Source organism: Rhea americana, unplaced genomic scaffold (assembly GCF_003343005.1).
Source record: "Rhea americana isolate MKP2758 unplaced genomic scaffold, rheAme1 scaffold_140, whole genome shotgun sequence".
Classification (NCBI taxonomy): Eukaryota; Metazoa; Chordata; class Aves; order Rheiformes; family Rheidae; genus Rhea; species Rhea americana.
Window position 1 is genome coordinate 2,052,343 of NW_028185484.1, and position 22,013 is coordinate 2,074,355.

The 22,013-nt window shown below is 48.1% G+C and overlaps 1 protein-coding gene across 2 annotated transcripts in view; it reads left to right on the plus strand.

Annotated features, from left to right (window-relative positions):
* The window catches only part of RHPN1 (rhophilin Rho GTPase binding protein 1), a 40,582-nt gene extending 19,934 nt beyond the window's left edge, over positions 1-20,648 (plus strand). For both annotated transcript variants that reach the window (XM_085298733.1, XM_085298734.1), the window contains exons 4-15: positions 199-274; positions 783-860; positions 2,115-2,239; positions 2,739-2,905; positions 3,761-3,948; positions 5,132-5,288; positions 8,894-9,013; positions 12,536-12,730; positions 13,116-13,192; positions 14,962-15,108; positions 16,463-16,621; positions 17,373-20,648. In XM_085298733.1, coding sequence (XP_085154859.1) covers positions 199-274; positions 783-860; positions 2,115-2,239; positions 2,739-2,905; positions 3,761-3,948; positions 5,132-5,288; positions 8,894-9,013; positions 12,536-12,730; positions 13,116-13,192; positions 14,962-15,108; positions 16,463-16,621; positions 17,373-17,567 — 1,684 coding nt within the window. In that variant the 3' untranslated portion in view covers positions 17,568-20,648. The remainder of the gene's footprint in view (positions 1-198; positions 275-782; positions 861-2,114; positions 2,240-2,738; positions 2,906-3,760; positions 3,949-5,131; positions 5,289-8,893; positions 9,014-12,535; positions 12,731-13,115; positions 13,193-14,961; positions 15,109-16,462; positions 16,622-17,372) is intronic.
* Positions 20,649-22,013: the final 1,365 nt, after the last annotated feature.

Here is a 22,013-nt window from a genome sequence, read left to right on the forward strand (position 1 = left end):
GACCCATGCAGTCTCCGACGTGGGTGATGACATGATGCTGACATTCCCATCATGTCAGCATTGTACGGCTTGCTGGGCTTGCCTGTGGTTGGAGTTTATTTCTGAGCCTGGAGCTTATTCATTTTTGTCCCTGAAGCACAAGGATTTTCCAACACTTATGAAATGGTCACTGAATAGCTTGTCTGTTTGTTCTTCCAGCGAGTCCATAAGTGTCCCCATGATTCCTTTGGGACTGAAGGAGACGAAGGAGCTGGACTTGTTGGCACCGTTAAAGGTAAGCCTTGGAAGTTTGCGCACTCAATGCAATTTAGACTGCATTAGGGAACCAAATGCCCCCTTTGGGGGATATTTCCATGCATGGGCACCACTGAGAACTGTAGCGGGGACTCTGCAGCAACTGCAAAACATTTTCTTCTTTGGAATGGTTGCTTTTAGTGCCTGGCAAAAATAAGTTCGGGACAAGGACRTGGACTTGAAACACAGGGGAAGAAATGCAAGGCTCGAGAGTGGGGCAATGGGGAAGTGACTGCAATTTCTCCAGGCTACTGGAGGGCAGATACTTGTCAGGGCTTCGACGTCCCTATGTGTGAGCTGGCGGTGTCCTGTGTAGGTTTAGCAGGGGAGGGGRGATTGCTTTCCTGGCTTTTCTTGGTGCAGGTTTCCAAAGATTGTGTTGAGAAAGCTGGCACGTTGCTTATGCAGAATTGTCAGAAGTCACCTCTCAAATTTTGAATGTCTGTTTTCAAGGGTGCCTGTGGATTTTCTTTTGTTCCCTTATCCAGGATCTCATCAGCGAACACTATGGAGAGGACAGTACCTTGTTTGAAAAGGAAATAAAAGAGTTCATGGAATTGCGGCAGGTCTGTGTCCCATGAGTTGCAAAATCTTGCTCTGGCTTGTTAAGAAGTCTCACCAAAGGTGCTGCATATTTCTCTGCATCCCTTCATGCTCCTTCCAGATGGCACACTTGTCCTCATGTCTTTGGCTACTGGATTCCTGCAGCATACATTAGAACACTTTAGCTCCAGTTCATAGGTTACAAGCTATTATAGGCCACTAAATAATTGTTTTCTTTCCCTATAATAGAGTCCTTTAATGCCATACCAACCTAGAATTGAACATCAGTTAAAGTATAATGTGATCTGTTATTGTTGCTTTATGAATAATAATTCATCACCAGAAAGGCTAAGTAACTACTCTCTGTCCAGCTAACACACAACTTAGTAGCCAGAGAAGAGGAAATATAGAGCAATCTGGTAAAGGTGAAATTTATTCTCTTCTATCAAATAACTCTCAAAAGTATTTTCAGTTTTTACCTTGCCATAAAGCTTTGATCTCATGAGCAGGAAGAAAATCCTTTCTCAGGCTTATAAAGGTCTCAATTCCACTCTTCAGGCTGCGAGAGGGAAATGCTGGAAAGTCAGAGCCTGGAATAGGACTCATGATTGAAACTACACGTTAATAAGAGAGCTCTGTTACTCTTTCCCCTGTCAAATCAAAATCCCTCCCTCAGTCTTTTCTATTATAAGCAAAAATCAGATGGATTTCTTCCCTACCATTTATTTCATCAGACTTTGCATGCATTCCTCTCTCTAAAATAATAATAATTAAAAAATTTCCCAGCTTGGTTTAGGTGAGCGTTGCCAGCAGAAAAAAAGCAGAACTGGAGCACTATCTGCTTTTAGTTTGCTGGTTTCAGTCTGTGTGCCCCGGCTTGGACTTTTTATCTCTCCAGCCTTTTTCWTAGGTAAATCCGCATCAGATGTCAAACAAGAGGCCACCTCCCCCTGCTGTGCAATCACCAAGTGCAATGCTGAAAAGCTGGGCTGCATTAATGCTAGCCACATTAATGAAATTCTGCCCCCTTGTCTGCCTATGCTGTAGTAGTCTTGAAGGTCTTGGCCAAATACTGTCCTCCTACTCGCTGAAATCCTTTGCCTGGAAGGAGAGGGACTCTGCACAGAGCCTTTTGGGTGGAGTTTCTCCCACTTAAGCCAATGCTGTAGCCCATAGAGCTGTTAAGTCCTGCTGGCCAGCATGTAAATCTCATGTTTGTCCTGTCCCCTCTCTCTTCTTACCYAAATGTCTGTCTGTCCTCTCCCGCTTCTCCACAGGCGATGCGGACACCGAGCCGGAACGATGCGGGGCTCGAACTCCTCATGGAATATTACAACCAGCTGTACTTCCTTGACAACCGCTTCTTCCCTCCCAGTAAAAACCTGGGTGTCTTCTTTCACTGGTTCGTGAAGCTTTTTCCTTTCTGACCTTTGTACTTCCACACGCATTCCTAAATGGGGCTGATGTGGGCATCAGGGGGTAGATAGGAGCAGGCCTCCTGACTGTCTTCAGGGATCGTCTTCCCTTGTAACATTTGGAAGATCCAACCTGTCCTTTTTTTGACCTTGACAGCAATACAGGGGCCAGCTGACTTGAAGAGCTGAGTTTCCTTCTTGCTTTTGGCTTAATATCGGCTTATGACCTTGAGCAAATAAGTTAAAAGAGGCATATGGAAGCGTGTGCTCTGTGGGGCCTGGGAATGGATTGGACCTAGGACTTCAAGTCCCAGACAGTCCATGCAAAATGGCAAAAAAAAACTCAAGGCTCTTCCTTGAAGGGGTGTAGCTGGTGATATTCCTTGGAGAACAGCATTCTCTTAGTGCACATAGCAAGGATTGTGGTATGTGTGTGGGGGGGAATGGATCAGGGGCTGCATATGAAGCAGCTTTTCCCTTCTCCAGGTATGACTCTCTGACAGGAGTCCCTTCCCACCAGCGGGCGCTGGCTTTTGAGAAAGGGAGTGTGCTGTTCAACATCGGAGCCCTGCACACCCAGATTGGGGCACGGCAGGACCGTACCTCCCTGCCGGGAGTCAACCGGGCTATCGATGCATTTCAGAAGGCAGCCGGTAGGTTGTCTCCCCTTCTTCTCCTTCCCCATCTGTTCCAGCAGGGAGAGGAGGGAGTGTTTTGAGCCAGGCTGAAATCTAGCAGGGGCAGAGTTGAGCTCGCCTGTGCTGGAACAGGAATAATCAGCTGCACAAATGCAAGACGGGAGCAAGCAGGCAGAGGGCAGCTGTGCGGAAAGGATGGGGGGGATTTCGTATGGGCCACAAGCCATGGTACTGCTGCAGTGTAAAGAGGAGTTGGGGTGATCTGAAAGCCACCCAAAGGCCTCTTTCTTGCTGCACAACGCTAGTGATGTCTCAGCTGGGCCAACCTATAAGTCTGAAGGACTGAAGGAGAGAAGAAAAAACAAAAAAAAAACAAAAAAACAAAAAAAAAGAACAAGAGTCAGAGAGCTGGGAAAAAGGAGGGGGTGGGAAAGGGAATGATCTGCCTTCCAGTTATCTTTCTAGAGAAATGCTGATCAACCTGCAAGCAAATATGACTGGTGCAGAGATGAAGGGAATGTTTTTTTCTTCACGTTAACAATTGGTAGAATATAATAGCCTTAAACTCCAGCAAAAACTCATGTTAGGTGCTGGGAAAAACTGACTTGCCTGGAATTACTGTCATCCAGGGCTTTTAAGAGCAAGCTGTAGGCACAAATATCAAAGCTGTTGCCTTTTATGGTAAGAAACTTGAGAGGTGCACTGTATATCTGCATAAGCATCCTGGAGCTGGATCTAGAGCTGTTTTTCCTCCTGTGGTGCTACTGGAGCTTAGGCTGGAGAATCTTTGTTCTAGGAAAGCTAATCCATTTGCAACTCAACTGCAGAATTGCAAACAAAACAGCTACCTGGAGCTTTTCTGTTGTATAGGTGCATTTAACTACTTGAAGGAAAACTTCTCCAATGCCCCCAGCCTGGATATGAGTGCCTCTTCCCTGAACATGCTGGTGCGGCTGATGATTGCGCAGGTGCAGGAGTGTGTCTTTGAGAAGGTCACCTTGCTCCGAGCCCAGAGTGACTTCCTCACGCAGCTGCAACTTGCCCAGGAAGCAGCCAGGGTAAGAGTTGCTGTTGGGTCCCACAGCAAAGCTGGGTGAGGGTGTCATGGGGAGAGGGTGGAGGATTTTTTGGGGCTGTCACTGGTGGAGCAAGCAAGAGCGACCTTATGAGCTGTGTGACAGCCCCACCGACCACCATGAAGCAGCTGGAGAGCAGAATGAACAGGTGGAGGAAGCAACCTCCTGGGCATTGCTTGCCACTGTGCATTTGCTGAGCTGTTTGTAAATATTGCCGGTTGTTAATCCAGCCATAAAGAAAAGAAACGATCCCGTCAGTGGTTTAGGGGCGAAGTCACGCACACTGTTGACATAACTGCATTTCCTAACCTTGAGTTATGAATAGAATTAGTCCAAGTCCTTTTCRGAGATAATCCTTTAATCGTTCCACCTTGCCCTGCTGGGAATGCTGCCTTCTCTACGTAGTTGTAATAGTGCCAGGCCCAGGCCAAGAATAAACCTGGGCTTCAGAAGATGCTCTTTCTGCCAGGTCTTCTGAAGAGTTGCACTGAAATGGCTTCCTGAGATCTCTAGGCTGTACCGGCTGCTCAGTGTGATATCAGGAGTTATGGCAATCAGAGCATCACCATCTCTGTTAAGGCYGTGCTGGAGCAGGGCAAACAGCTGAGCTCACGCAGTTTATTTTTCTTAAAGCAGGAKTTCAGCAGAGATTTTTCTGTGTCACTTTGGCCAAGGGACTGAGAKAATCTGCCTCGTATCAGCTGAGGAGAGAGATCTTTATTGTTCAAATATCCTGGAAGTAGGAAATATTGTTACAGTAGTCTGATGTGCTGGGTTTGGGCTGCAGCATGTTCAAACTYAGATACCAAAGCCCTGCGTAGGTTACCAGGCCTCCTTCATGGGGTCTCTGATAGCAGGGCTTTGCCCAAACTGTGCAAGATGGGAAGAGCTTATGCGGCTGCCTCCCTGCTGCCCATGTGATGGAGGCACCAGGACCCCGCAGGMCAAGTAGAGCTGGCACCTCAGTGAAGCACACCAGCTCCCACTGTGGTCAGCAGATCTTGGGGCACAGATCACCCATGCACTGGGCAGGGGAATCACAACACAAACTCCTAGGAAAGTCCTAGCAGGACTGTCACAGATGGACACAGCTCTGTTGTCAGGGCCTCCAGATGGATGAGATAAGTAGCCTGTGCATCAGCAGCTTGAGTTTTGATACCTGCAGGTTGAAGATGTCTACTCGTTGGTGCACCAGACGATGACCCAGGCCCATGTGAAAGATTACGTTCCCTTCTCTTGGACCACCATGGTCCATGTCAAGTCGGAGCATTTCAAGGCCCTCTCCCACTACTTCGCCGCCATTGCGCTCTGTGACTGCCCTGGTGAGTATTAAGCATATATTAAGCTTTACATCTCGGACGTGGCTTCACATTTAGCCAAGTGCTCGTGTGTTGTGGTTGCTATAGAATCATAGAATCAGTAAGGTTGGAAGGGACCTCCAGAGATCATCTAGTCCAACCCCCCTGCTCTACAGGGTCAYTTAGAGCATGGTAGACAGGGTTGCATCCAGGCAGGCCTTGAAGATCTCCAGAAAAGGAGACTCCACAATCTCTCTGGGCAACCTGTKCCAGTGCTCCATCACTCTCACAGGGAAGAAATTCCCCCTCAYGTTCAGGCAGAACTTCCTGTGCTTCAATTTCTGCCCATTGCCTCTTGTCCTGTCACATGGGACAACTGAAAAGAGTTTGTCCTCGTCCCCTTGACACCCTCCCTTCAGGTACTTGCACACATTGATCAGATCCCCCCTCAGCCTTCTCTTCCCCAGGCTGAAGAGGCCCAGCTCTCGCAGCCGTTCCTCATAGGGCAGGTGCTCCAGCCCTCGGATCATCTTCGCAGCCCTACGCTGCACTCTCTCCAGTAGCTCCATGTCTCTCTTGTGCTGGGAAGCCCAGAACTGGACACATGACTCGAGATGAGGCCTCAGCAGGGCTGCGGAGAGGGGCAGGATCACCTCCCTCGACCTGCTGGCAACACTCTTCCTAATGCAGCCCAGCAGAGCATTGGCCTTCCTGGCCACAAGGACACATTGCTGGCTCATGGTCAACCTGCCATCCACCAACACTCCCAGGTCCTCCTCTGCAAAGCTGCTCTCCATAAGGTCAGCCCCCAGCTTGKMCTGGTGCCTAGGGTTATTTTTCCSTAGGTGCAGGACTCTGCACTTGCCCTTGTTGAACCTCAKGAGGTTCCTCTCCGCCCAACTCTCCAGCCTGTCCAGGTCTCTCTGTATGGCAGCACAGCCTATCTCAACTCATTCAAGTAGCAGTATTTGGGATATTATGGGAAAGAGCTAAAAGGAGGTCCACACAGAGTAACCGGATGCAAAACCTAGAGCAGTTGGGATGCTCTGAGCTGTTGGTCTTTCCTGCCAGTTYAGTTAGAGACTGGAAAGAGCCTGCATAGAGTAGATTTCCTCCCTGTTTCTTTCTCTGATTTCTATAGTCCTTGCAAAGTCTTTCTGAGGAGGTCAGCAAAAAGATGCTACAGGAATGTCACCATGCTCTCCACTTTGGGGTTGGGTGGGTAAATGCTGTGGAGAGGCACTGTTCACTGTCTGCTGACCAAGCACRTGCCAGGCAGCTCAGCAGGGCACCTCAGCTGGCCTCCCCAGTCCTGCAGCACCAATCTACCTGGCAGGCTAGCCAAGGGTTGCAAAAAACAGAATTTCCCCTGGACAAACTGGTCTGGGCTACCCAAATTTAATTGCCAGCCTTCTAGCTGTCTGCCTGTGACTGTATCAGAGCTGCAGGGCCAAGCCCTGACAGCAGGGTGCACATAACTGCGTCTGAGGCAGGGTGACATGAGTCTGCAGAGTTCAGCTGGAGCTGGTATTTGGGATGTGACCCATAATCTCCATCTGTGCTGTCACCGACGTTTGCAYAAGTGAGTTTGCGTCAGGCTGAGGATTTGGGGGTGATCAGCAGACGCAAGCTGTGACCTGCAATGTTGGCTTTCCACRTGGTGGGGGTGGCTGACGACAGGCAGCAGGGCTGAGTTGCTTCTTGGAGATCTGCTGTCAGAGGCCGAGAGCCGGGGCCCCTCTGTCCACTGTCCTTCGCTTTGCCTGCTTTCTTTTCTTGTCTTGTCATCCAGTCCCTCGCTAAGGTAGTTGCAGRATCCCACATTTTTCTGGGCATCTTGATGTGATGCAGCCTTCTGCAGAAGGCTGCAGAAAAGCCCAGTGTCCCAGAAACACGAAGGTACTATTTTGGGTGCCTTGCAGAGCGTTGAACCGAGTTGCTGATCCCTGGAGAAGAGCAGCATCACGACTTCAAACYGCAGGCTGTCTCGCACCTAAAACGGGAGTGGAGAGGAGGGAGGTTTGCAGCCCTTCTTGGAGGTGCAGCCATCAGCAGCTCACTCGGAGAGTGGATCTGCCCTCCCCCCCCGCTCTGTAACTTGCCCAGACTCTTGTCACGAGGCTTGGGGTGTGTGGGCGTTGCAGAACCAAGAGAGGCTTTTAGGGCTGAGCAAGAAAAGATGCTGGGTCAGAGACRGGAGTGAGGCATGGTGTAAGGCTGAAGAGGCTTGAAGACAGAAATGGTAGAGACAGCAGAGGACAGGGATGAGATCAGGTTAGCAGGGACAGGACAAACCTCTCCTCAGAGACTGTGTGGTTGTTTGCCTGTCCCAATAACATTAGGCACTGAGGGAGGCATGAATTTGCACATTTCCTGATTTTTTTATTTTATTTAGTTTCTTTTGAAGGGCTGCCTGGTCAGATCTCATGTGCCAACTTTGTCGCTTCTCCAAGCATGCTTTGGCCCCRTTATTGAGAATAACAAATTCCTTGCTCCTGTAACTGACCATCAATAAACTCTTTATGCTGAAGTTTAATCCCCTGTGGGTACTTGCATGGGGAGAGTTGGCATCCAGAGTTAGCCTGATGGAGCTGCTGGTTCACAGCCTGCAGCGTGCCAGTGTCAGGGGGACTGACTGGGCTTTCGCATCTGCCTGAATTCAAATCAGCAAGTTCCTAGTACTCTAATACTGGAGTCCAATAGCCCTCTTAATTCCTTGCTGTCCCATCCTGTCTCCAGGCGGGGAGGATGCAACGAGTTGTGAGGGGCCTCTGAACTGAAGGGGATTAGGAGCAATTTGCCTGGAAATAATTAGGTAAAAATCATGCATACAGAGCAAAGCCTAGCTTAGTGCTTGGAGAGCCTGTGCAAGGTGTTTCCGTCACAGCCTCACCAATGCAGCTGATGTGGCATCTCCATCTGGGCAGCCTTCCTTTCCTGTGTTGGAGGGCATCTGGTGGGTGCCTAGGGGTCTAGATTTCAGTGGGAAAGTCTTAGAGTGGAAGAAAGGAGTAGGGGAATGCCTTGGTATTGTACTGGTTGCGACTGGGCAAACCCCTCTGGTCTTGTTCCCCCGTGGGTTATCTCTGTCATTTTTGCGTGTATGGCTGTAGGTGGAGTCCCAAATGCAGCAAGGAAGAGGGAGCAGATTTTGCGATTCAGCTCTCTGTTTACACTCTAGCCTGTCATTTTTGTTCTGCGCTTGTGCTCTAGTTATCATCTGACTTAGCTCCATGTCACTAACCTTCAGTAGGAATATTCAGGGMTTTTTATTTTCAATCCTACTTCTAAAACAGCAAAGGAGGGAAGGAGGCAAAAGAGCCAGATATTGAAGTGATGTTGACTCCCAAATCCTGCACTGAACTTCAGTGTGATGTGGCCTTTAATATACTAAATCTTCTCTCTCCATCAGCTGTTTCTTGGTGGTTTTTGCAGACTGTTGCTGCTAAAGCCAAGCCCCCGTTGGATGAAAGAAAGCTACCACTGAAGCTAGCAGGGCCATGTCCACAGCAGCGTGGATGTGGCTCACTCTCCATCTTCTCCTCTCGCCACCTGGGACTCCCTGCCCACCTGCAGCTGAGCAGTGCTCTCACTTTCTCTAAGCATGTTCCCACCTCTGTTTCGCACAGCGGCATCCGATGCTGAGCTCCCAGAGCATGAGAAAGCTTTTATCCAGTTTCATGTCACCATGCCAGACGGGCCATCTCTCCGCATCCTGCTGCAGGATCCTGAGGAGAGAAGGAAGCTAGGTAAGTGTATGCTTGGTGGCAGATCTGGGTTTACAGCTCAAAGGTGTGATAAAACCTGATACAYCAACAGAGCAAACCCTGCTGTAACYCAGGCACTGTGCTATAGGARCTGTATCCACAGAGGTGAATYAAAGGCTGAAAAGGGCCTTTCTATGCAAAGACACTTTTTGTCTGCCTCTCTTTGAAAAGAAAAGAGGAAGGCAGTGATCAGAAAGTGTCATGGYTCCCTCTTTCCCTATAAGGATGTTTAAGTGCTCTGTCAGTCACAGACAGACAATGCCCTGTCTAATTGTGTGTGTTGCATCTTACTTCTCTCATCTCCATCTCCTTTTGTTTTACACTGATACCTCAAACGTGAGACTACCTATGAAAAATGCAAGGCTTCACTTTTTCCCCTCTGGGATAATATATATGTAAGCAGTAAACTGTGCTGTGAGCAAGGAGGAAGGAGTGGAATAAAGCCATCAGCGTTTGTCATTGCAGAGCTCCTTCCAATTATGACCAAGTGCAGCACTTCCTTCGTTAGCCTGCGGACAGAGCTGGTACCTGAGGCTGAGCATAACTCCCAAAATATTGAGGCTCCTTTAAGTCACTGCTGTGAAGGCAGAAGACATTGCAGCTASACTTGAAGGGAGTAGTGAACAGACAGCACTTTCTCCTCACAATTCCTTTTTTTCTTTTTTTCTTTTTTCTTTTTAATACTTCCATTTCTCGATGATCTCTTAATAAGCCTGTTCACTGGGTGGGTGTTTCTGTAACTGCTAGTGCTGCAGATTCCCCCTGGAACTGCAGAGCTGCGCTGAGCTCTTTCTGGCTCACTCCTTGCCAGCAGTAAAGATTCTGCAGTCTGAACGTAGTTACCTGTATCACTGAGGGGCTGTGACTCCCATGTAGTGGTCAGAGACAAAAGCAAGCTTCAAGCTATCTCCAGGATTCTGTACTCTGTTACCTGCTCCTTGGAAAAAAWTTTCAGGTGTTTCCAAAGGGGATCTCACTTCAATGGTGTAGTCCAGCCCCAGTATTAAAGGGAAGGAGCATTTTCATGGATGGGGGATGAGACAAGGGCCCTCAGCCTTGCAGCCATGAATGTTTAGGGAGGACAGTTCAATGGTCCACGATAAAAACCAGCCCACAAAGCTTGTCCTGATCTGCCTTGCTGAGTTTGATGGTGGCCCTGAAAAACCTGGGCTCTTCCTGCACCAGGTAAAGTTCTACAATGAAAAGAGAAATATTTTTGGASCTGGAGCTCCTGGAAGGTGTTTGGCTTTGGCTTTCAGCTGATTAACTTGACTAAAAGAAGATGCAGTGAAGGCTGGGGGTGGATCTTTTTAGATACATCAAAAGGATCRAGAGATGAGAGCTTCCTCCCATGCTGACTTTCAACTTAAGGGAAAAGATAGGAGCATTTGCTTATTCAGCTAAAGCTGAATTTTAACAACCCTCCCCAAAGAGCCTAGAACAATAGGAAGTTCAGTTCTGTACTTCTAGGATGTCATCTTGTTTGCCTCCCACACAAACTGTTTCTTGGTGCTCTTTTCCCTAATTGTAGAAGTGTGAAATGAAACAGGCTCTACCAGGAATGAGTTTGTCACGTAGCCAGCCCAAGCAGAGTCCTCCCGGCTGCTTTGCCTCCTTTTGCTGCTAGCTAGTGGGAGGCAGAGGACATTTATGCACTCTTTTCCTCACCAAGGCATAGGGAGGCTTCCTCAGCAATTCTTAAATGAGCCCCAAAACTAGAGTATTATGATAAACTACCCTGACACCTTCAGCTCCTGTAATCTGGTTTCTTGATTGGCATCACCTCAGCTTCCAGCTTTGCCTGCTCTCCTAGGAGAAAACAATCTCTATTTATCAATTCCTTGTAAATATTGAACATGCAGACATCAGCATCAGCTCCATTTTCAGCTTATAAGAAAGGAAGAAAGTTGCAGCACTAAAACCATCTCCCTGAAAGGATTTTTTTTTTCCTGTTCTCTTGTTACAAATTCTGATAACGTTATTTATATCAGCATGTGACATATTCCACCTTCACTAAACTGAAGCCAAAAGACTGCATAACTTCCTGGTCAAATCTTGTTTGATCACCTGGCTGAACACAGACTGTCATTTGAAATGTGAATTTACAGTCTTGCAGGGAGACAGAGGCAGCATCAGTATCCCAAATAGATGATGATTTAGAAAAGATAATGATCTGAGAGTTCTCAGGTGACCTGTCTCAACCTGTATCTCCTGTGATCTCGTGTTATCCATTTGCTCATCAGCTGGAATAGCAGGAATCAGTGATAGTCATTACCAAGCCTCATAAAGTCAAGGCATTCCAGTGTTTGTGCTTTCCTCCCTCCATGAGTGGCAGTGGGTACTTTGATAAAATAAGATCTGTGTATTTGGCAAGAAACTATGAGTAATCATTTTGGAGAGTCATTTCCTCTCAATTTTATACTCAGCCTCAAAATATTTCCTTGATTCCTTGACTGAAACTTGTAACACAGATATTAACCCCTACTTCTAAGGGGAGTAAAGGAGAGGTATTTAGGCAACTGATTGGTCTCCCCTTACTCTCTGGAGTAAATCCTGGCCATTTCCCTGGATTATGTTGCCACCGTGTGTCTTGAAACTGGAACTGCTAGAGGCATGTGTGTTTTTATTATGTATGTRTGTATTTAGTTGTTTATATATCGTTTAGGATTGGCTATGGGGACCTTCGTTGCTGTCTCTTGGGGATGTTTGGATGGGTATTCATAGGTCGCTTACTCAGAGGTCATCAGTATACCTCGCTCCTAATCTCCCAGATGTATCTGGTTCAATTTGGTGTTGCTTACATCTCTCCGGTCATTTTTAGCCACTGTCCTTTTGCCAAGGTGAAAACAAATTGAAGGTACTTTAAGAGGAGAGGAGCAAGAGTGGGCACTGAAGAGGGCAAAAAGCAGGACCTGCAGGGAAAGGTGAAGGAACTGGGTTTGCTTAGCATGGAAAAGAGGGAGARGTGTCAAACCATTCCAAAGTTGAAAGGCAGTCACAGCGAGGACAGGATCTGATTGCCCTCTGTGCTCACAAGGGACACAGGGAGATGGAGAGAAGTTAATTTATGGAGGAGATATAGGTTAAACGTTAGGAGAAACTTTGCTTACTGCAAGGGCAGTGAAGCACGGTTTCCATCTCCCTCGCTAGGTGATGGCAGCTCCTTTGCCGGCGGTTTTAGAGAACATCTGCCAGGTATTCTCAGCCTTGTCTCTGCTGCCAGGGAGTGAAGTAGGTCACCCCTCAAGGTCCCTTCTAGCCCTACATTCAGGCGTTAAGCTGACGGCTGGGACCTACTCCATTTAACGCACGTTGAAAGCCTGGCAGGCTGCTAACGTGACTGGGCTGTCCCTGAAACACGTCGAGTGACACAGCAATTGAAACTCCTTTAATCCGTGGGCAGCCAAGCGAGCAAGACTGCCTGGTGTTGAAGAAGGAGTGACAGTAGAGCTGTGCGGATCTCCTGCTGGTGCAGCCAGGCTGTGATTTCTGTGCTTTTTCCAGGCAAAGCTCATCTGAAGAAAGCCATCATGAAGCACGAGGAAGCTATGAGAATCCACAGCTTATGCAAGATCCTACGGAAGATGGATATTCTCCAGGAGGTCCTTTCCTTTGCTCACAAACGGTCGCTGAGCAAATACTCAGAAATTGACCACGAAGAGGACTTCTTTGAAACCGGAGATGCCCCAGATATTCACCGTAAGTGGTTTTGGGGGGTATTCTGCATGGGGGAGAGTGCATCTAGAAAGGGATGCAATTTGCAAAGGTCATACAAAGTAGGCAAATTGTGCAGGGTTTTGTGGAGTTTGCAGTTAATTTGTGATATGTGGCTGTGAGCAAAGAGTTGTGCGTGTGTAAAAGGAGCAGGGCTCCCTGTACCGAAATGGAGCACTGCTAATATGAGTGGGTTGGAGCTCTGGGTTTCGTGTTTGACAGCTCCTTGAGCAGGTCCAAGCTCTTCGGGTTACATTGCCCCTGCCTAGGGAGCACATTGTGCCCGCAGTGAGGCAGCAAAACAGCTGCCACTTAGCTCATGGTACAATTGCATGATCCTGGTGTGTGTGCTTTCTCTTTCTAATACTAGCCAAAACTCATCAGAAACCGGAGATAAAATCCCCCAACTTCTCCCAGGTGAAGGTGACCGATCTCTTCCACAGACTGGTATGTATGGATATGGAGGGAGGTGTCACTTTGTGGTTATGGGCAAGGTCAGGCGCGAAAGTTCTTTGTGCCCTCAGCATGCAGGGGAACTTTCCAGGCAGCATTTAGGAGCATCCAAAGGGGCAAGAATGTCCATGCAGGTTCTATATTCTCTCCAAAATGCTGTCTGGGGAGCAAATGCTGCCTTCTTCTCTTATTAGTTCATTAGTCATAGAAGCAGCAGCAGGTTAGTTAGCTGAGGAGCAGGGCTCTCATCCAGGTTCCCCAAGAAGGCAGCAGGCACACGCACGCAAGTGTGTCCTTTCATCCTGCTGTAAGAAGCAGCAGGACTGTGAGTCATTCTTCCCTCCTAGTACAGGCGCTTCCCTCAAGGGCTTCCTTCCAGCATGAGATGAGCCACCTCCTCACAGGAAGGAGCTTTGGCAGGAGAAGGGGCAAGGGAGTCCATATCTGTATTCAGTCGCTGAAACTCAGCATGGGTTTTAATATGAAACTTCTTGGATGAAAGGTGGAGCTGAGTGGGCAGCATTTTGGGTGGGCTTTACCTAGTAAAGACTGAAGGGACTCTTTAGTGGAGGTTTTAGGGGACGGAGCAGGTTGTGGCCAGTGTTACCATCTGGGAAAGTACCACTCAGAGAGGTGGTGAGTCTCCTTCTCTGGAGATCTTCAAGACCCGCCTGGATGCAGCTCTGTCTACCATGCTCTAAGTGACCCTGCTGAGCAGGGGGGCTGGACTAGATGATCTCCGGAGGTCCCTTCCAACCTTACCTCTTCTATGATTCTATGATTCACTCCATCTTAGCTGCATGACCTGGGCCAGCCGTTCTCAGACCAGCAGGGCAGGAGATGTAAGAACCAAAAAAGTGTGTGTGACTTGGAAAAGTGTGACTTGGCCTTTATCTCTGACCTCCTTGGACTTATCAGGTGCCTGGGAGCAGGACTTAGCTTAGCAGCTGCCTTGGATGCTGTCAGGGGGTCTGCCTCTGCTGTCCCCGTTCCTCAGTGCAGTCTCTGCACAGCTGCCTGTGGACRTCCCAAGTGATGTATAACACTCTGGGAAGTGGTTGGGCTAACAGGACGTAACCAGTATCGCTATTTTTGAACAACCTGTGTGGAGGGCAGACAGTCAGAGCCTGCTTCTGTGAGAATAGGAAGGAGTTTTGGGGGTGGTCTGATCCTGAAGAGATGACCTATCCTGATGCAGTCCAACCCTGGCTGGCAGCATTCCCCAGTGCAGCATTCAGGCTGCAGTGAAAACCTCAACCCGCATCCTTTGATGATGGGTTTTATTTCCTTAAAGGAGGGAATTAAGGAGCTAGTTCGATATGCTGGAGCTTTGAGTTGTTTGATCCAGGGCTGTAGTGTTTAAACTGACCCAGGTTCCTTGATCTTGATAGTGAGACCTCCTTCTTTGTAGTGTGGGAGGATGTCCTGATCTACGCTGGCCCTGCTCTGAGCAGAGGGTTGAACCAGAGACCTCCGGGGATCTTTTCCAGCCCACGTAGTCTGTGTTGCTTCACACACAGCCAGAGTCTAACAAGTGCTCTTAACTCCTCTAGCCTTACAGTGCATAAATCTGCTGCTTTTTTGACATGCAGGCAGGCTGAAGCACTGGGCAGGCTCAAAATAGGTCAGCACATTGCAAAAGATAGGATTTTTTTGCTCTCCCTCGTCTCCAACAGCAAGYGTTTTGTAGAGTTGCAGCACAGGGTCTCCAGAGAGTTGCTCTTGCACTGAAAGGTGTTTTCATTCTTTCTGCTTTGCCCTAGGGGCCCCTCTCAGTTTTCTCAGCCAAAAACAAGTGGTACCCTGTGCGAAGAGTCCACCTGATGAGAGGTGAGAATGGCTTTGGATTCACTCTTCGAGGAGACTCTCCCGTCCTCATTGCTGGTGTCATACCTGGGGGCTGTGCTGCTGTGAGTAGCCCAAGCATTCGCTGTCCAAGGCTTTCGCTCTGCCAGGGATGCTGGAAATGGGGCTGCCTGGGGTTGTCTTGAGGGCTGCCTGGCAGTTTTAGCACTTAACATTAAGCTGTGTAACTTGGCAACGACACTGATCTATTTAGATGGAGACTTAACCCTGCTGAATCTCTGCCTGAGGTTTGCAGATAGGCTCTTCCAAAAGAGTTGAGCTGTGGTTTTGAGGAGATAACTAAGGAAAAATACAGAGGTTAGCTCAGTTTCTAAATACTGGGAGCTTCTTGTTTTCACCAATGACTCGGYTCCCCTATCCCCGATTTGGGGAAATGAGGGTGGATGGAACAAGATGGCAAGTCTAATACTGAAATCATCTCTGAAAACTCTGGAGTGGGCTTTTACTCCAGCTAAAGATATTGAAATGTTGGTGTCCAGGTGTATACAAGTTTCTAAACCTCTATTATAGCTGGTCCTGCGTGCCCTGGCTGGCATGCTGTGTTTCTCCAAGCTCTAGTAATGGTATCAGCTATGTCTCCAGTGCCTGTATCAGTAGCTAAGTGCATGTGGAAGAACTAGATTTGAAATGGAAAACTACCCTGGAGTCTTTCCATGGAGCTGGACTGGCCCCACAGCCCCACGCTGGTGCATGCTTTGGTTTAAGCTTGTAAAGAGCCTTGCTGAAGCCTAACATGTAAAGCATGTACTGTAGGACCTTACTAGGCCTGCTCTATTTTTCTGAGGGTCAAGACTTTAAGTACCTGAAGGGAGGGTGTCAAGGGGACAGGAACAAACTCTTTTCAGTTGTCCTGTGTGACAGGACAAGAGGCAATGGGCAGAAATTGAAGCACAGGAAGTTCTGCCTGAATGTGAGGGGGAATTTCTTCTTCCCTGTGAGAGTGACGGAGCACTGGCACAGGTTGCCCAGAGAGGTGGTGGCGTCTGTGGAGATCTTCAAGGCCCGCCTGGATGCAACCCTGTCTACCATGCTCTAAGTGACCCTKCAGAGCGGGGGGGTTGGACTAGATGATCTCCRGAGGTCCCTTCCAACCTTACTGATTCTATGATTCTGTGACTTGCAGACGGTGATTTTTCTGGAGATATGTTGTGTTTAGCCTCTGGCAGTAGGCAGGTTAGAGTTGAATGTGTGTTTTATAAGGCTGCTCTTGTCACAGTACAGTGTGTTTGTTGGATGTTAAGCACAGCCATTGCTGGCAGCTACAAAATAGATCCGTAGTCTATAGAGCATCCCCTCTTCGCAAGCATGCTGCAAAACAAATGTAGAATCTCTTGGATGAAAAACCGAGCAGCCTCACGCTGCAGCTCAAACRTATGCACTTTCTCCGTTCCCTTGCAGGAAGCTGGGCTGAAGGAAGGGGATTACATCATCTCAGTGAACGGCAAGGATTGCAAGTGGTCCAAGCACGCCGAAGTAGTACAGCTGCTGAAGAGCACTGGGGAGGAAGGAGTGGAGATTGGTGTGATAACACTCCAGGGCTCAGAGGGGCAGAAAGCCGTAAGTCATGAGGGCGTTCTGCAAGCAAAGCTTGGCAAAATCCTTAGGTAGGAAACTGCAGCTCTGGGGAGAAATTTGCTATAGTCTGCTTAAAATGAGGCTCTGCTTTGTCTCCTGCATGGCAGGTTCGTTTACAGCTGGCCTGGCAAATATAAAGCCAGGTAGCTGCTTCCGGGGGAGGAGGGCCATCTATCTTCACTCTTAGCCTCGAAATAGTCACCAGGCAAGCTGACCTAGCAGCTGCTTTATGGAGGACAGAGGTTCCTTACTGGGCTGTCATGGGCAGAGGTGGCAGGGCAATGAGGAATAGTAGCCTCCTTTTGCTGCATAAGCTTCCTTTTCCTGTGGCCAGTGCAGCAGAGAGGCTTTAAATGAAATGAGACCTGTTCTGCCTGAGATGGRGGCTCCTTACCTATGTGCCCGTGGCTTGTACTTGTGTGTGTTGAGGACCTAAACAACACCAGAGGCATTGGCTGTGGATTGCACTTGATAGCTGAAGCCGAACGTTTTCAGCTCTTGTCCTCGCTCTAGTTTGGTGCCACTCTGTTTTCAGCTTCGTCTTTAGGCTTCCCGACCCTGGTGTTTTGCTCTCTGGCCACATGAGGACTTCCTGTTATACAGGAAAATATTCAAATGCAAGGAACCAGCAGAAGCACTATAGAAAGGAACTGTTTGAGTGTCAGAGACCATTTATGTGGGTTCCCTCTTTGCCATCGGACCTTATGCTGGTCTCTGTTCCTTTTACTGACAGGCAGACAAGAAGGCAGCAGTCATGTCTTCAGGAGGTGGGCTGCTGAAGAACAACAAGGAGAACAGCCGGAAAAGTCTAATGAACAGCAAGAGTGCCAGCACACTGCTGGTCTGGAATAAGAAGAGCAAACGGAGCAAGAACAGCACTTAYAGCGTCCCCTTCACTGCGGTGGGAGACAACGAGGCCATGTACTGAGACAGCACTTGCCTACGTCATGTTCTTCAAACTCTGGGCCTGACTAACATTGTATCCTAGCAATGACAGACTCTCAGCAGCGCAGGCAGTCTGTTTGGGGTACACTGGTGTCATTGCAGCATGACGCTCCTCTCATTCAGGGCAGGCCAGGCTTCCAATGCTGAACCTGTCTGGGGACATGCCGCTGTTTGGATTCTCTTCAAAGAGACGAATGACACGTAGTCGCTGTCGCTGCTGAATGTTGGATTCCTCCATCTCCCAGCTCCTACATAAGTGGTCCTCAGCTAAACAGTGTTGGGAAACTTTTTTTTTCTCTCTTAAGGGGACGAGGGACCTGTACTTTGGTATAAAGCAGGGACTGGTTTGTGTCTTCTGCTTAGTGCAATGAGCAGCCAAACCAAGCCCAGACATTAAAGCGAAAGCTGTAACATTTCTTAGTGTCTCTTAGGCTTTATCTGCAATGTAGAAGACACCACCATTGACGCTGCTCACCAGGAGCTGCTGGTGTAGGCAGGTCACACAGCAACTCCAGCCCAGCATCTTTGTCAGAAGATGACCAAGAGGGAGGTATTTGGATCTACTGTGAGCAAGCTACTGGGTGGTCTGAGGGTTTTCAGCCCTTAGGGCAGCTGGGCAGCCCAGTATGCTTAGACAGGCTGGCCTGGGGAGTTTGCAGGTTGCAGGGTTTCTCCATGAATACTTTGCAGCTCTTTAGGGGAAAAATTGGACCTTGTTGTTTTAAAAGTGTCCAGCCTGTGAGTACTGAGGTTGTGGAGAAAAGCATTCTGGTCAAGAAATACTCATGGGAGTCTGAATGRGTAAATTTAAGCCAGCTGGCTTATGAGCCAGTCTCTCAGCGCGGTCTCAATTCATGTGCATGCATCTTACTGTAGCCAAGGGACTTCTGTTCCACTAAGCCTGCAGGGCTGGCTGTTACATAGAGCAGAGTAGGTGGATTGAGATGGCCCATTTGCCTCTGTGTGAACATGAAGGGAGGACAGTTCCTACTGTCCTACATGATTTTTTTCTAAAGAGCAGAACAGCCGTATGTGTATGTATTCACTCTTTCTAGTTTACRTTGACATGACAATCTCCATGTGATTACAGAATGGAGATGTACCTAACACCTTGGTACCAGAAGGCTTTAGGGTTTTCAGTATTGCAAGCCTTGAACCAATGGATTAGCGAGACCTCCTACTGGCCAAGCTGTCAGATCAAGGTTTTCAGCCTGAGCTCAGATTACATTCGATTCCCGTTTACTGGGAGAGGAATAAACATGGGGATAGCTCAGGTACCGATGACATGTGGTGACAGTATTGTGGAGTTCAGTGCAGACACCTGAAGCCCTGGAGGGCCTGAGTGCTTAACCAGGTGGTTAGGCAGCAATCTGGGTTAGCAATGTGCCAGCTAAATAGGTTAAAGCTCAGATGGGGTTGGTCACATCTCCACCAGCAGAGCAGGCAGCATGTCAGACCTCCATAGCTGCAAGTCATCAGCAGGGAGGAAGATTTTGGACTACATATTCCTCTGAGTTTCACAAGTAGCATGTGGTTGGGTCACTATTTAGCAAAGCTGGTAAGCTAGAGCTGATATAAACTTGAGCATATGCTTGTGCTGTGCTGAACAGGGGCTTGTGCACTTTTTATTTTAATGGGTGCACAGGTTTGCCCAGCAAATACAGCCAGAATGCATAGCCTGCTTCTCTGGAGGAAAAGGGAAAGACTTAGTACGTATGTTTTGTCTTGCTTTTTTAATCAGTAGAGGTGGATTGCCCTAAATATGTGAGTAGATTAATAGCTAAGAACCTTACTTCTTTCTTGGTATGAGATTAAAATTCCAGGAAGATAGCTCCTCCAGATTATTAAACTACTAAATTTGTGCTAGTATTGGATCTTGCACACGTTGCTAATACCCTAACATTGTGCTGTCAGCATTCATAACAGAGCTTGGCTGATGGATGCATGCATCTTGGTAATTGTACTGGAAATGCTGGAAGACTCAGAATATACAGTAGATATATTGGCAAAATTTTCTCAATTCCGTTTCTGCATTGTGCACTATTTTTCTGAAGGCTAAGGAGCTGTCTAATCTTGAGTGCTTGGATGATCTTGGTAGGTATAAAATACCCTTCAGAGATTCAATTGTATTTTTGTACTTTTTAAGTTGTGACAAATTTGTAACTGTAGTTGAATGAAATTAACTGAACACGCAGGTCCCTTGAGGCTGGCAGTGGAATATCTTCACATTAGGTTCCCTTTGGAGGAGGTACAATCGTACCTTGATTTGTTCTAGGTAACTCGGTGCTCATGTGCCAACCTTTTGGTCCTGTTTTGATTTATGGAAAATGAAAGGAAGATTTCTAATTATAGAAAGTATAATATCCAAAGCGCATTAGTTACTGACAGACAGCTCGTGCAACGTATCCTGCTCTGCCTCTCATCATTTCAGCAAGTTCTGCAGATGGACTGAGATTCGCGCTCTTCGCTCTTGTCTTCGTGTATGGTTGTAGGATCTGGGGAGCCCTGTGTTTTTGTGATGAATCCCCAGGCCCCTGGGCACAAGCTGCCCCTCCCCTGGCTGAAGGAAGGGATTTTCCCCCAGGAGGAGCCCTTCATAATTGTCATTTTCTGCAGCTTCCTCTGCAGTAACTGAGAGCTAGACGTTGTCAGACAGGATTACAGGTCTGGCTTTGAGCATGAGACCATCTGGTACCATGAGATTTTCTATGTAATCTTGCCAGCTGTTTGGCACGGAAGTGGTAAGAAATGATGTAGGTTTACATGTAAGGCAGGCTTGCCATTAACATATCTTGGTAGAAACTCTGGAGCTCCTGGATGTGTTGTGTGTGCTACCAAAACACAGGTCTCTGAGACAGAGATTTGTTTATTTAAAAGAAAAGTGCATGAGAGCAAGCAGTGTGCCTGTACATTGCATTTCCACCCTTATCACCAAATTCCTACATTTGTGTTGTCAGAGGAGTTTTGCTTTGAGCGAGTTGGATATTTTCCTAACACCAGTGGTTTGGGTTTTTTAACTTGTATGTGGAATTTCACTGTTTATGGATTAAAAAGCACTGATTTGAAAAAAGTGTATCTCTCTGTTGTTGACTGAAGGAGGACAGAGTGCATCAGCCATGGTGGGAACAAGCTGTGGGCTGGGCTTGCAAATGGGTCAGTGTTACATAGGTCCAGAGCTGTCGAGATTGGGAGAGATTATTTAACTCTAGTATGGTCTGCTCTGAACAAGCTGAAAATCAAAGACAAACTGAGCTCCTGAACGTCCAGGTCAGCAGATGAGTTTTGTTAGTCCTACAGCCCTCAGGGAGCTGTCGGCTCTGTCTCTGTAATGGGAGCTGGTGGCTAGATCACACTAGATATTTTACGGAAATAATGCAGGAGGTGGGGAGCAGGGTTTGGGCTGGATACCTCAGGGCTGGGGGTGAAGGGGGGAGAGATTTCTTCTGGGGGAAAAAAAATCGTTCAGGAAAGTATTTTGATCATGCTTCCACTGTGTTGTTAGAAGAGCTCCTTGGTGGCACCTAAGGCATCACTCATGCTGGAGGAGCTGATTTGCCTCTCCGGTAAGCTGSTAAAGAGCAAACCCCTGATTTGGGATCCCCAGCACACTCTACTTTCCCTCAGATGTCTGTGTTTTGCTGGGTCCCACCTCCCTGCTATCCCAAAAGGACAACTCTATTCTGCTGCAGTAGATCCTTTTCCCACTTACGTTCAGAGGATGTGGAAAMACGTGATTCCATAGCCAGGGCTGCCTCCTGCCCTGATGACAGGGGAAGGAATAAGACATGCTCCATCAGCAAGAGCCTCATGCTTCCCCTTCCCCACTGTGCATGGGGGGCTAAAAGGCCGATGAGATGACAGTTCATGCCCTCTCACAAGGAGTCTGCTCAAGGAGAAATACTGCAGGCCCTCCTTTACCAGAGTAGACTTGCTAGCCCAGCCAGCCTTACGGGTCTTGAGCAGGCATGGGTGCCCACACCACTATGTGCTTACTTTGGTCCTGTCAATGCAACTGCAAACTGTCCCCTTGACTCCTCAGGGGAGACCTGTCCCCTTCACAGAAACAAGGTTCGGATACTCCAACCTCTCTCTCTCTCTCTCTCTCTCTCTCTCCAAAGGGGCTGCAGAAGCTCTTGGAGCCCATTGGCTAACTCGGAGTTAACCAAGCTGTGGTGTTCCCTGTTTGCAGGGCWCTGGCATACTGAGAGCCTCTCCTTGCCTTCACTTTCCTAGCCTAGCACAGATCATTCAAAGGAGCAGAAAACTAATTTCCATCGAGGGAGCTGGGTCACTCCATGCTCATCTCAATCTGAACAAGGAGTTGGAGGGTATCCTGTAGGAACTGAGGGAAGACAGAGTGGGCAGAGAGAGACAAAGAGCTATTGCAAAATGCTTTTACAGTAATGGTGAACTTGAGGTATCTCCAACC